General features: G+C 40.4%; 1 protein-coding gene across 2 annotated transcripts; it reads right to left on the bottom strand.

Moving 5' to 3' along the window:
* Positions 1 to 461: 461 nt before the first annotated feature.
* Positions 462 to 13,832, bottom strand: usf2l (upstream transcription factor 2, c-fos interacting-like). Of its 2 annotated transcripts, XM_070911486.1 has the most exons (11): positions 13,689 to 13,832; positions 13,143 to 13,183; positions 12,746 to 12,852; positions 11,477 to 11,596; positions 10,635 to 10,788; positions 7,860 to 7,947; positions 6,163 to 6,201; positions 4,202 to 4,260; positions 3,748 to 3,842; positions 3,516 to 3,644; positions 462 to 2,626 (listed from the first exon to the last, which is right to left on the bottom strand). In XM_070911486.1, exons 1-11 carry the CDS (start codon positions 13,721 to 13,723, stop codon positions 2,537 to 2,539), a joined length of 957 nt encoding a protein of 318 aa, XP_070767587.1. In that variant the 5' UTR covers positions 13,724 to 13,832; the 3' UTR covers positions 462 to 2,536. The 2 variants fall into 2 exon arrangements, with proteins under 2 accessions (XP_070767587.1, XP_070767588.1); XM_070911487.1 differs by lacking the exon at positions 6,163 to 6,201.
* Between the last annotated feature and the right edge of the window lie 1,891 nt (positions 13,833 to 15,723).

Here is a 15,723-nt window from a genome sequence, read left to right as displayed (position 1 = left end):
AGCAGATTAGCTGCATTTCTTATTATTAAATCTTAATAAACAATAACTCTGTTTTTTGCCTCCAAATTTTAACTTTAATTGTTGTAAAATTAGTAACAAATATTTAAGGTTATAGAGAAAAACCTAAGATTTGAAACCAAGTTTTCAGGGGCCAAATGAAATGTATAGCAGTTTAAAGTTTAAAAAACAAAAAAAATGTTGAGGCGGAAATGGGTGAGAATTACAGAAGAATCCGTCTAAAACCGTTTGTTTTCACATACCACAGTTCAGGAGTTGTGAACCAAACCATTAAGTGAGGTCCATAACCCAAATTTCACTCAAATCTATGTTAGCTTTTAAGATATCCTGCTGACTAACAGACCACATGAGGGACTGAAAACCAACTCGACAGAAGTAATAAAATATTGCTTTTTGTATATGTCCAAGATCTGCAGGACAATGAGCCACAACCAAAGTCCATGACGTTTATCAGCTAGTGAAAGTTTTATTTTTCATCATTTTACTTAGAAAAGATGTCTTACAATCTAACCTGAGAACAGTGAGGCTGCTACAGAGCGAAAAATTGTCTTTTTTTTCTCTCTTTCTTTTGCCATTTCAAAAGAAGAAACGTGAGAAAAAAAATTAGCCACGAGTGACCTTTCATTTGTGAACATCCATCTTCCGAAGCATTATTCATGTCTTCACATTCACATTTGCCGCTCTCCTCTCACTGAGGTGTAAAAGAATTCTACTGCAAAACATCTATCATTCAACTTTGGCTATGAGCCTCGTTTGATAGATCAGACACTTGCACTATCCATATCAGGTTTGAATCTAGCAGTAGTAGCAGAACAGCACTTCCAAAGCACAAGCTGTTAACTTGCAGAGTCTGAGATATTAAAATGTGATAGTCTGCCTGATTTTGCCAGGGGTCTGAGTGTTGGTTTTGCTTTGCTGGATCCTGAGCTGTTGACACAGGGAGAGGCAATCGTGCTCTAATAAGTGGCTCCGAAGCTTCATATCTCTATTCCACTTTCACTCACATCGCCCAAAGCAGAACAAAAATACATCATGTATATTCATTCACAAAATCATCAACAATGTTAATATTGGCTGTTTGTACAACCAATTACAGTTTACTTATTGTTCGCCTGAGTGGGTGGAGAAATATGTGAGATAATTTCCAAGTTCCCCCACTTTCCAACTATTCCGTCTTTTCATGGAGACGAGTTGTGCTCAACTAAGAACTGCAACACAAAATTTCTGTGTACTCCTTTTCCACAGTGAGCAGAGTCTTTGAGTACCGCTCTCCAGGGTGCCTCCCCCCTTGTGCGTTGAGCTCCATTTGAAGTGTTGCAATACCAAAATAGAGCAAACAGCTTGAAATGAAACATGTGGAGATTATTCTTACACGTACTGAGACACCTGTAAATCACACGTGAACAAAAGATGAAAGTAAAACCCACACTACCTACACAGTTTATAGTTTGGCAAAAGTTGGAATTTGCACCGCACTTCTCTCCGGTCCACAATCCAGTGTGTTTGTCAATCGTCCACATTTTCCACACTTGTACATTTCAATTTGTAATTAAATAGCATTGAACAGTTGGTTCTTTACAAGTTATTTTGTTGAGTTTGAAGTCATTTTTCTGGTTAAGCAAATGCCCAACAATTCAAGTATACCACTTTTTTTTTTTTTCTTTTTCAAATCAAGCTCCAGGATTGCACACACCTCATGAAAATTATTATGACAAAGGGCCAGCATGAAGTTAATGAGTTATTGATTGTTTACTCCCAGAGATAATTTGCTCTAACATTCTGTAACATCTGTATTAAAACATGAAAAGTCATATTTACATAAATCGGCCCAGAAGCAGAGGCCAGCACAGCTCCTTGTTTGTCTTTGGGTCTAGGTAAACTATGTGTGCCACATTATTTCTGTCTGTAGATTCATAATATTTTGCATACTTTGATGTTTTCTCACTTAAAATTCAATCTGCTTCTCTGGGGTGCATGAGCTTCGATGTAACTGGTCTCCATCAAGGCTTCTGTCAGCAAGCGGACTAATAAATTAAAGCAGCTAAAAACAACATATTAATACAGAACTCAAAAACACAAACAGAATAAAAGAATAAACTAAATCCAAATGAATAATTTTGGGAGAAAATATACTGACAGGGAACAAAATTAAATGACAAACATCATAGTCCATGAGTGAGGCTACATAAATACAAAACAAGGAAGGAGTTCAGCAGAGGTTCTCTTTCATAGCTAGTGCTAGCAAAGCACTCTGATGGCGGTGAGTGGGCATCTTTTCTTGGAGCACATTTCTACTGAGTTGTAATGGGTGGAAATCTCAATAGGATTAGAACAGTCAAGTACAGCCACAAATGGCCGGTGAAGGGATCGCAACTGGGGAACCCAGGGAAGGATGCATTCACTACAAAGAAAGTGATTCTTCACAAGTCCTTCTCTCCCCATCATCTCGCCTTCTTTCCCACCGTGTCGGCTGCACGTCTGAGCGGTGGAGCCCCTCCCTGTTCCTTTTGTCTCTGCTTCACTGCGGTGGTGTCTCTCCAACCATCTCGATGCCGTGTTGCTGGAGTTGCGCTCGGAGCAAAGCATTCTCATTCTTCAATTCTTCAATCTTAAGAACAAAGAAGGAAAAAAAATCTCATTATCAACATCTTCATCCCCGTGACAGCTAAATATAGTTCCAAGTTTACAGACCAAACTTTTTCGTTTGAAGACTGAGAGTGCCGGCTGTGTGTAATGTACACACAGGCATATTCAATCCCTAGGATTAAAGAGTAGTATGTGCAGCCCCTTTCAAAGACACCCCTGTCCACAACCAACTGGATTATCAAATCTTGAGGTATGTCATCTCTGCTACATTTCCCTTGGGTGAATCCCGAATTCCCTGCCTCCCCACTGAGGGACTGAGGAAAGGATATTGAGCTTTGAGCATCAGAATAAGAATGTATTGCTGAGTGCCTTGCAGGCCTGGGATTCAATGGGGAGATGTGGCAGCCTCAGAGCTGCAAGATTTCACAATGCTTTGAGTGCATTAGCATGCAGTTAGTTCTCACTCAACCCCTGTGTATATTATTCCCACAGTCTCTTAAAGCGCTGATTTTCAGGTAACACATCATATGACTGCAAACGCTTTGATCCTCTTTGTCAGGCCGTGATGCTCAGCTATACAGGTTGAAGTCTCAGGGGGTTTGTTTTGGAGAAATGAAGATGCGTATGGGGCAAGGTGGATTTCATGCTTCTGAGACTGAAGTGAAACGATGTTGCAATGCACTCCAAAAGCAAACTAATCTATTCAATGCAGTGGCAATCTTCACAGACACATATGCAGCCCACAATGGCTGCCTTATTATATGTGACTTTATTTATCTGCTACACCCAACCACCTGAAAAGGAAGACTTTAACATTATAATTCATAGACCTTCTTTACCCATTATTGAAGTCCTGGAAACTTCACTTGATGCCAATATTTGTATGCTAGAGCATATACTGATATTCATACCTGCTGCCTGCACAACTCATTGTCCACTTGTATCCTCTCCACTTCCTTCAGACTCTCCTGCAGTCGCTGGTTGCTCTGCCTCAGCTCACGGATGTAGTCACAAGCTTTAGACAGGATGCCTCCTTTGCTCTAGAAGGACAGAGACACAGTCACAGAGTTGAATGGTGACCATGTAAAACAGGAGCCTCTGTAAAAGGTTAGCAGCAGTGCAGAGTCAAAGAAGACTACTTACTGCTCCAGTCTTGGTGCTGTCCATATTGCAGTCTGGGATGATCTTCGAAAGCGTGACAATCCAGTTGTTGATCTTGTCTCTTCGCCGCCGCTCAACTGATGGATTGTTTTAAAATAGAAAAAGGTTAAAAATATGAAATATACATAAATACGAACAGCATTTCATGGTTTGTTTGATCATTTTAGTTTGAGACATCAGAGGTAATTTTGGTTTAAAGAACAAGGTTTTTATTTCCTAGATCAGTGGTTGCATTATAGGGACCAAATACTGCCCGACTATGACAGCTCCACAGCAGCCTCTAGTGGCCAGTCCAAAAACATATGTATTTTTAATAGAATATTTTGACAGGGCTTGGTGATTTTCTTTCAACAAAAATGCTCCATTCAGGCACCACACTGCATTGTGCTGCACTGTCTGATGAAATCAAAAGCCACAATCATAGCTAATTACCCACCTTCATTATGTTGCGCTCTTCTCCTTTCGTCTCTTGGTGTTCGCGGTCCATCCATTTTCCTGCAGACAGACAGGAAATAAAACACTTTTCATACACTACAATATCTCCAATCTCTGACTACCCTACAATCAGGCACAAATTCAAACCACCAAATTCACCTAATCCTGTTGCTATTAAAAACTATTCTTCACTGTTATCTTTAAATTCAAGCCTTTTGTAATCACAGCCCTTGACACTACCAGTGTGCTCTTTATAAAAGGAGCTTCTGATATTGTGTAGTGCCTTTGGTAGAAATACTGAAAGATACACAGCCATATGAGGCCACATATGCAGTCCTGACGCCCTCAATGGCCTGAAGCTAGGCTGCTTTGACTGGAATACTGAGATCCATCCAACCTTCTTATTCTTGTTGGCTGTGCTCTTTCCAGGTGTGGCCCGGAGGGAACTCTCTGCTTTATTATGCTGTAAAATTACAACACTGTAGAAAACCAGATGCTGTCTATTTGAGTCTGGGCGTACAGCTAATGACACAACTGTCTCTTGTCTCTGTGTCTTCCCTTAGGTATTCTGTTAATTAAGTCCCTGAGACGTGGCAGGGAGACTTATCCAACCACCCACCACGGCATGAACAGGCCAATAACACACTCACATATAATTATATAGGTGGCCCACTGAATATCTCAACCATGTCTCTGTCTCACTCACGAAAGAGACAATTAATACTTCACTCATCCTATTTCAAATGAATCAGCATCCATGCCAAAGAAGCGAAACAGCGCAGAAAAATAACTTCTTTGCCAAAGAAAAAAAATGTAACTTTTGTTTATTGGGTGCATTCCTACTTACTCATTGCATCAAGTAAATAATGTCCTGTAAGGTCCCTCTTGTTCCTTGTCTGTTTCTCTACAACACATCTTCATACTACAGCGGTGAATTTGTGACCCATCAATACAACTCGACTGCTGATATCTCTGTTTGAGATAGTCAGCCAAGCCAAACTGCAGTCTCTCTTGTATCTCAACGCATCTTAATGGGATTTCAGCTGTATAATGGATTCAGCCCAAGAGTACTCTTAGGCAGAGTGTTAAAAAAAAAAATGTGGAAGACTGTATGAATAACTAAATGTACAGGCCTAGAGGAACGTCTTCCCCCCTCATCTAAGTGCTTCTGAGAGTTATTGTTGCCACAGAAGTCCAGAAAATTAGCAGTACACATCCGCGCTGCAAAAGTGCTTTATCCATATAATTTAAACCCTGGATGTAGAAGAGGACTAAGTTTTGTATAGTCTTATATTGATCCTTGAAAGACAAATTAAATTGTCACTCCTCCTGCCCTCCACTATCATTAGTCTACAGTTTTACACCAAGCCAGGGCCTGGACAATGAGTCAGTTCAGTGTAATTTGAGATACAACTGACTGCAGCTTGGGCTTGATATTCTCTCGGTTGATGATATGAACAAAGATGAGCCTTAGTGCCCATAAACCGCTTCTATACAAACAATTGACAACACACGGTTTTCATTAGTTTTAGGAGATCATAGGAAAAGCCTCAAATGCTGTCCAAATAGTTTTAAAACTAAACTTGTTCAAAACTAGGCTAAATGAGAACAAAACTCAAACTACTACAGAGGACACTTAAAATAAAAATTTTTAAAAAGTGTGGGGCAAGCCATTTGTTTCCAGATGGAGAACAATGACCTAATTTCTAAGTCCTAATGGAGAAATGCGTTTGCCACGAGCACAACTAACAACAATGGATCAGGGTCAGCACTGAAGAAACGCTACATCTGTGTCTCACACATCAAGAGCAGGGAGAATCACCAGGGACTTATGGGAAGGGAGGGGCAGAGAGGAGAGGAGGGCAGAGGTTTGTGTGCTTCTTCTCTCTTCTTGTGATCTCATTTGATTAGTTAATTTGCTGTAAAAGAAGTGTGTGGGAGAAATGTGGAAACTGTCCTCACCAGTTTAAACCTTCATGCTGCAGCAGCTCGTTTTCATCTCTGCGAACGGCAGATAGGGTGGGAAGTTTTCATTCATTTTACTCACATGTCAACGATAATGTCACTGTTCATTAGTTCACACTTAAATATAACTCAGAGGCTTGTGTCAGAAATCATACATTATTCATGTAAGAGGAAATAAATAGAAACAAACATATTGCAGATAGGCATTCTGAGAAATGAAGAAGCAATTCACTTTGTATTTCAACACATGCAGACATACACTGCAACAAAGCTTGTTCTTTACTCTTGACTGGAAAGCAGTCTGTTGTACGCTGTGAATATCAGCAAACATCAAAAACGGCAGAGCTGCTGCCAAATTTAGGGCGGATCTAGAGCTCCCCATAATGTTGCCCACAACAAAGGAGCTTAAATCTTTCAGAAATCTAAAGTTCTTGAAAATCACAGAAGCAGTCAACATCCTTGTTGTCGATTCCATATACTTTATATACCCGAACTGACAAATGATAAGGCAGAGACAGTTAATGGTGTGGTGTCTGTCTGCTGTTTGTGTTTTTTTTTTTAAGTAACTATCATAATGAGGAGGAAAACGGGAGCTTATGTGCTACCTATAACAACCAGTGTTGTGATGTTATGTAAAACAACTGGTAGTCACTCCATAGCTGCTCCAGCTAAATAACTATAATGCAGTCACTTTCACAAGTTAAAGGTTAAGTATAAGCCTGGTGGAAAAGGAAGGAATATTCACTTAGGTCAGCGCTAACTCAATTTGATGATAGGTCATTTGTTCATTTTGGATGACCAAACGAGCAAATGGCTTTCACCAAACAAGGAAAAAACATAGTCACATGACCTTAAAGAAAATTGCAGCTCTAAGCACTATGGCTCGTGTGCTCTCAAGTGAACTCTGAATCTGAAATAAAGCTGGTTGGAATTCCTTTTCTGAGTAAGTATCTGTAGTAGGCCAGAACCAGGCTGGTATCATGCAATTAAAATGAAAACTCAGCTCAGGTGAGCCTGCTGATTATCTTAATAACAGCAATCACTAGCATGTGGCTAACAGTTGGAGAGAGTCAGACATGGATCCCTTTTGCTGCATGATTATAATGATGCATGTTGTGAATTTTAGAGATAAACAACATAATAAGATTTTGGGGCAGGGGGGGAGAAAACAGGGCAGCCGGGATGTGCTAATATAAAAACACTTGATATAAAATCAACCTTCGCAGCAAACTCAGGAGAGAGATGAGGAAGATTCCCTGCAGTGTGCAGTCAAAATTAAAGACTACAGTAGCACTTCATGTTGCATAAACTGAGCCTGTTCTGGAGCGTCACAGGAGCAGACCCACACTGCCAAACTCAAATGTGTGTTATTGTTGCAACAAATGGTTAAAGCCTTGACAAAAATGTCCTGACAAAATGAATTAATAGCTGTGAATGGCTCACTAAACATAAAAGAGCAATCTGCCCCACTTTTAAACTCCAGCCAGCTTCAAACTTCAACTGAGCAATTCACAACTTATCCGCTAAAATCACCAAATGGCCTTTTTAGAGTGGCATTTACATTGAGGATAACAATCGTGTTTTACAAGAATTGCCCAGTGGCTCGTTTGTTTTCAGAAATAGCTTTGTCTCAGACTGCAATGTCAACGTTGTCTCCTTCTTCCCAATAACAATTGATAAGAGCTGATACTCACGCAGGGAACGGCTGTGTGCGTGGGGCGATGGTTCGTTGCGTGCCTGTTTGAATGACATCAGGGGGGGTCATCATCACATAAAACTGACCTGTGGAAGGCATAAGAGACATCAGTCAGCAATGAGGAAAAAGACAGAAGGGCAACATGGCATGAAAGACTGACGCTTGCTGCTCCCTTCACACAAAACCAGTGACAGTGAAATAACATGTAATGTGTAACTCCTTGACATAGCCATAACATAGTAGTTTCAGAATTTATCTGATTAAAAGACATCATCCCAAAATTTAGGTGAAAATATATTCATATACATTTTATTTTTAGTCAAAACAGCCTGTTGTTTATCCCCTAAAAACTGATGAGGGACTCCTGTGCCTGTGCTCTTTAGTTTTAGTTTATGGTGTCTTCTTGCAGCAAGAAACATTCAACTTTTCATGGTGCTATGAAATCAAGGTGACAATCAGTTTTAACTGAATTGCTCCTTTACTGCTGAAAAAAAGTGAAAACCAAAAACGATTATGCTTGCACATGGACGACACTTCGATATTCCATAGAACGGTCAAGCACTTCCCACACCTGGATCCGGTCTCGCCAGAATGCGGTTCATAGACAGGGCACCATGCACTATCCTCCACTATCCCTCACCTCATAGGAGATGGCAGCTTGTAAAGCACTCTCCACCCTACAGTGCACTCCTCAGCCAGTGTGTTATGCCTGCTTAAACTGCCCCAGGCTCAGAGAAGAGAAAAACAGCAGCCCACTTCCTCCTGCAAGGCCCTGGCTTCAGCTATTAGCCACTGCAAAGAAACCTCATGGTCTTCTTCCCTTTCTGTGGCATCGGCAGACAGCCACTAAACAACACCCAAAAGAAAAACACAACAAGCGCCCAAAACACAGCTGTTTTTATGGTTATCTGCTGCTGCATCTAGAGTGCATCATACAAGTTATAATTGAGTTAATTAAGTGTGTCAATTGACACTGTTCCATGGCATTAAGGGCGTCTGACATCTCTGGGTGTGTGTCATGCTCTGCGAGAGAGAGAGACAGACAGGGTGTGTGGAGGTGCTGCATTAGCCTGACAAGCTAAGCACGTCATCAAAAAAACTTGCTAAAGGGGAGCTTAACAAAAAACCAAAAGATTCATGGCCGTCTCCCTCATTGAAGGAACACAATGACCCTGTACGACCTGGATCATGCCCGCGCATTGTTCTTCAAAGTCTGACTGAACGGAAATGTTCAGCTGGGAAAGATGCTCTGGGTTTATGAGCCAGGTTCATCTTGCTAAAATCTACAAATATGAGCTTAACAACTAACAGGCAGGGCAGATGGTATATTACTATGAAATGCTGTAGCGCCATGTGCTGCCACTTGGATGAAATTTGTGTAGCGTTACTGCCACAAACATGTGAGAAAAACGGTTTATAAGCTACATTTGTTTTGAGGCCAGCTCAGCTTTACCCTGTGTATGCCTCATATACAGCTGCAATGAGTCGATTCATTTTCTAATCAGCACTTACTTTGATAATTGATTAATCGTTTCTGTTATTGTTCAAGCAAAAATGTCAAATAGTCTCTGATTTCCGCTTCTCAAATGAGAGGATTTGCTGCTGTTTTTTGTCATATGTGTAATATTTAATATCTTCTGGACTGTTGGTCAGACAAAACAAGCAAATTTGAGACATTGAGAAATTGTAAATGTATAACATTTTATTAGACTACTATATATATATAGATATATATATAGATATATATATCTATATATATATATAAAACATCAGATCAGTCTGAATTAGAATTGGGTCTTCAGATGCAAGTGCAGGTCTCATTTAGGTCTGTGCAGAGCCCTGGTCTGGGCCAACAGTGCAGCAGAAAGCACAGACACCACCAGAAAGACTGGGTGATTAATTACAAGTTCCTCCCGTAACCACTGTCCAAGCACTTCATTCTCCCTCTAAATCCATCTGAGAACACTGACAATCCACTCCTTTAACTGCCAACCAGTGTGCTGGTGACAGCATGCCAGAGCAAGCAGATGCTGGTTGTGCATAACAGAGCCAGGGGGGGCTACAACCTGCTCTCCAGGTCAACCAAGCCCTGAACACCCTCATTGACAGGCATATAGAGTCCACCAGTCTGCTCTGGATCACCACCATGAAACCGCAAGGACAGTTAGTGCAGCCAGACGACGACATATGGTAGTAAAGACGAAGAGGAGCAGAGTGGGTGGACATGTGACATGAAGCAAACAGTAAATATGATCAGCGTAACTAATTTCATTTCAGCCTCGGATAATATCTGACTTGTGTCATTTACAAACTGTGAGAGGAAGCATATTTGTCCATGCCTAAATGTCTCTCACATACAACAAGGAATCTTATATTGAACAAATTATGTTGCTGGTTTTTCATGACAGAAAACCGTTCATTATTTAAAAGAGAGCAAAACCTTACAGATCTAAATATCCTTCAATACACATTTTTCAAGGCACTGGTGGAGGAAATTCTATGTCCACCTGTATCACAAATCATATTTCAACCACAGTATTCAGTAAAAAAGGGCAAGAGAATCTATCATTTAAGCTTTGTAAGGTCCTACTTTCTTTCACATCAGCCAAAGCTGTGGGCATCATGGTTCATTTACAACTACTGAAAAAAGGGCTGTTGTTCTCTCATTACGGTACTCCTCAATACACTCCTGCCTGTCACTGAAAATAATGGCTACATCAGCCTCGTGGCACTGTGGTGAACTTCATCCCAAATTAAGTGAGAACTGACTCACCCCCTGCCTGTGTGAGTGTGGGGTCTGTGGCGGTCTGCACAGACACAGTCCCGTCGCTCACCGCGGTTGCGGGGAAGTAAGCGAAGCGCGTCTCCCCTCCCACCGCCTCTCCTGCTGGGCTTCCTCCATTACTGAATGGGTTTTGGATCACAGCCTGTGACAGATAAGAGAGAGACAGGCGAGAGGCTTGAACAAGTAGCAATGGAGCAGTCACAGCAGGTAAACGCACACCTCAGTCTCTGTCAGACTCAATACTGGTATCCCCTTTAGACCCCCAAGCAAGACACAGTGCAGTTTGACAACTGGGATAAAGGGAGGAAAAAGATGCAGCAGTGATCTTGTTAGCAGAGATAACAGCAAGGTCAGTAAAGCCATCAATGTATTGCAAATGAAAACAAATTTGCATTTTTAATCTCTGTGAGTAGCTCTGTGTCGGGCAGACATTATGCTCAGGCTTCACTGTTTATACTGCTTTGCTAGTTTGACAAGCTCAGTGGAATTACCTACACTTGCAGCTTTAATCACAACGAAGGAATATGTCACCCAGTACAATAGCATGTCTCTTTCACATGTTTTTTATAGTGTTTGGACAACATTGGGGTTTTATGGTATGAGCGACATCAGGCAGTGTCTACAGAGACAATGCTTGTTAGCAGGATGAATTCATTGTTGGTTTTAATTTCTTAAACACTGTTGGAATAATAAAAGCTGAAATGTTGCCAGCTTTATCCTTTAAGGCTGTGGCATTACTTAAAGACTAAAGCATGCAATTAGTCTTTAAAAACAGTACACATTACCAGAGGGTTCCCTTCGTCATTAAAAAATGGGGGAGATTTTGGTACCTGAGCCACAGCCTGAGGAGCCCCAGTGAAGGCGGCTGTAGAGACGACACTCACTGCTCCTCCCCCATCATCTCTTCCCTCAAGGTGCTGGTCAGTCACCTGAACAACACGATACGTCACCTGCAAGGAGGAGAGAAAAACACAGGTAAAATAAAGAATGAGAGGAAAACAAACTGAGCAACCAGCTGTTTTTTTATGTAATTTACTATAGTCCCTATGACAGGTGTACCGTTTCCAAATCAAAACCATACCTGACTTGTAGATTTGTTTATCATATCTGTTGCTTCAGTTCAGCCGGGCCTAGTATCTGACACTACAGTCCTAATCTCAGTAGTGCATTGATCTCACTTCAGGCACATATGCTTATGCTTCAGAATGTGCCTAATTCAATTTTTAAAACAAGTCAAGGAAATTAGCTTGTTTGTTCCAAGAATCAGTATTTGTATCCCTCTATCATGTGACTCTCCGCCTGACTGACATGTGACAGCAGCCCCATGCCAATCCTAGACCAGACTGGAATCACATGACGGCTCACACTAACCCTGTTTACGCCAAATGAGCCACATGGATCACTGACTTAACTTCCTCCAGTGTAAATCACCCCAATAGGAATAAACCCATTTGAATGTTACACTACTTTTTCTGCATCACTGTACAATTGTCCATCACTGACCACCGCTGGCTTGAATACCACATAGGTGGACGGCAAAAAGACACAATTGACAAAGGTCACCAGTCAATCATGGGAGTAGAAATTTAAAAAAAAAACACACATTCATACCTTCAGACAATTTAGGGCCTGCTATCCTCCTGACTTGTCTTTGGACTTGTCAGAGAAAACACACAGTAACATTCCAAGAAAATGCAACCTTACACAGAAAGCACTGTTCGCGAGAGACACAGTGAGGTGACTCAGTATGACAAAGCCTAAATCACAAAGAGTACTCTAAATAATGAATACATGCATGTGGCGTGAATTGCTGTTCACTGACAGTCATGTTATCTTCTGTCATGTTGCTCGAGGCATGCGACCAAATCCTTTCACCCACATTTATCAATGCAAATTGTGTCTCTGCACAAACACCCCTTGGGCATTTATTCAACCTGACATCTAATGCAACTCTGGGGTGTTCTGTTTCCTGTTATGACAGCTGAACAGATACAATCTTACCCTAAAACTCACAAGCCATTAGGGGTGTCTTTCTGAAATTGGCCATAAAAAAACAACAATCATAAGTTGTGTTATAATTCCCTCCATTAGTTACTTACCTGACCACCCTCAGTGCGAAACTGATATTGTATGTTATGATCACCAAATGCTGCAGCCTGCTGAACACTGGCTATTGTGACAGCTGTCTGCTCTTCTCCTGTTCCGTCTCCGGGGGGAAAGAGGACAGAAAAGCCAGTAGTGAGAATTAAAAAGAAGGAAAACTAATAAAAGACAGACACAACTTCGGCTTCATAAAACAATGTGTACCGTTGTATGTTGCAGTTTACCAAGAAAAGGAAATATGTGCTACATTTTATTACACACCTTATTATTCTTTATAGTGGTGCTAAAACCAACCGTTATATGCTTCTGGGTATTATACACAATATACACATCACTGCGGTGCAGGTGCCAGATGTTGTCAATGACAGCAGCTGGTAAACGTTAAATTCTTACCTTCAGATGCCTGGACAACCTCCTCTTCTTGCTTTTCTTGGCTGCAAACCAGAGGCACGAATAACTCGGTTTAAATAAATACACAACCAGCTAACGTTCATGAGTATTCTGGATAAGATAAATGTAATTAATGGCCCTCAACTTTTCCTTAGCTGATGGCAAACTTGTGCAAGAAGGTATTCAACCAACTGCACAATCGCAATAAAAAAAAACACAATATTAATACTGTCCTCAGGTTACCTACACTGGCACAATTGTTTGTTTTTTAATAGCTAGCTTAAGCTAACTTAGCTGTTGTGCTGTGACTAGCTAATTATGATCATGTTTATCACAACTGGACATTCGTCTTCTGGGATACAACTGGTCAGATACCCAGCGTGCAAAGTCTTCCACTTCTCTTGCTAACTTAACTGCAGTCTTTAGATTGAATTCGTTTTGGCAACAGTTTTTAGGTCAGGCCTTGGTTAGCGACGTAAAGTAGCTATCCGAAATAGCATGTTGTCACTAGCTTGTCTCAGTTAGCCATTTTGGCCGACTCTCGGTTACCTTGAGTTGTCCAGACTCGGTTCAAGCATATCCATCAGTGATAGAATAAAAAGTGATATTCGGTGTCACAGACGGAGATGGAAGTGCTGATCACGGGAACAAACACTCGGGTCATGTGAGAGAGACAGCCCAGGACACGTGAGGTATGGCTCGGTGTCGAAGTTAAAATGGAGGCCGCTGCTGCCGTTGGGTGATCCGAGGTGACTCTACTCCATCGGATGTCGCGCTGGAGGATTTGCAGCTCACTTCTACGCAACGGTTTCTACCCACAGCGACCACAAGACTGTGAAACATTACCAGATGAATTCATATGTGCAATAAGTTATCTCACAGAGAAAGTAGGAAGGACGACAATTCAAATTAAAAACAAAACGGAATAATCTGTTAGTATCCTAAAGGTAACATACATGTTATAAAGGGGTAAAAGATGGCTTAATGGTCTGGCTCAAAACAACCAGCATTATATGAAACTTATATAGGTATGAAACATAAACAGTATTGTTTTTGATTCCCAGAGAATTAAAACTGCAAAATGCAGTGTCTCTTACGTCCCACTCCAAAATGTTAAGGCCTTTCTTTTGGTTATTTTAATTATCATTTTTAACGCTGTTTCGCCATTACTTTGTCAGTCACTTTCACATTATTTCAAAAAGTTATTAAGTTTATTATTTAACCTGTGAAAGCCAGCTCTTACAGCAGCACCGAAATGACAAAGTGTGCTCAAGGGTGCTTTAGTCAGTGCTGGAAGAAGTATTCAAATCATTTATTTAAGTAGAGGTAGTGATACTACACTATAGAAATACTAGTAAAGTAAAAGTCCTGCATTCAAAATGTCCCTTAAGTACAAGTACAAAAGTATAAGCAGCAAAATGTTCTCAAAGTATCAAAAGTAAAAGTATTCACTTGTCAGGATGGGCTCTGTTAGTGTTTTATTAGTATATTACTGGATCATTATTATTGATTAACATGTAAACAGTACTTTAATGTTATAGCTGGGTGAGGTGGAGCTAATTTTAAATGCTTTATATACTTTTTGGTAGTTAAATCTATGACACAGTATCATATTTCATATTCTGATCACATGTTTGGTTTGTAAAATCTTGATCTGAAAAGTAACCAGTTACTGTAGCTGTCAACTAAATGTAGTGGAGTAAAAAGTACAATATTTGCCTCTTAGATGTAGTGGAGTAGAAGTATAAAGTAGGATAAAATGAAAATACTCCAGTAAAGTAAAAGTACCTCAAAATTGCACTTAGGTACAGTGTTGAATAAATGTACATAGTTACATTGCACCTCTGGCTGTTGCAGGTTTGCTGGGGGATTTTGAAAGTTATAATAAGAGGTGGTAAAGCCTGAGAGATGTTGATTCAACAGTATGGTCATATTAACTGTAGATTGTGGTTTGGTTGAATTGTATAATGAGGTGTGTTTCTAATATTTTGTGCACCCTATTCATGTCAGTGAGAAACAACTATCAATATAACGCAGCACCTAAACTGCCTCCATTTGGCCATTCATTTGGCCACCTCTCATAGACAGTTTCAACAAAATCTGAACATTCATGAAGGCAGGACTTATTGTATAAGACTGTATTGCTTTAGCTAGGTGTCCCCAGAAAACTACTGTTATTATTATTCTTTTATAATTTTTTGTTACGCTTTTAAATGAGAAATTACTGTGATTTCAGATTCATGTGTACGGTATTGATGTTGCCCCATCTCCTTAATTTGAAATTATGTTATGGTACGTGGAATAAAAGTAGAAGGGCTTGCATTGAATACACGCAGAAGCGAAATGGCATATACATATTCGTCCAATCTGAGAATTTTAGGTTGAAGTGGCTGCATAGGTGATGAAAAAAGCAACTGTCAGATGATCCCATATGATTAATTTCTCTCTCTTTCTATTTTCATCTGTTTACGTAACTCAAAATACAAAAATAATTTAGGAATACCCAGACATGATTAAAAAAAATACATCTCAAATAATAAACTGTGTTCATAGGTTACCAAGCCATGCTTATGTGTAACTTGAC

Source organism: Enoplosus armatus, chromosome 9 (assembly GCF_043641665.1).
Source record: "Enoplosus armatus isolate fEnoArm2 chromosome 9, fEnoArm2.hap1, whole genome shotgun sequence".
Taxonomy (NCBI): Eukaryota; Metazoa; Chordata; class Actinopteri; order Centrarchiformes; family Enoplosidae; genus Enoplosus; species Enoplosus armatus.
This window is presented reverse-complemented; position numbering and strand designations above follow the sequence as displayed.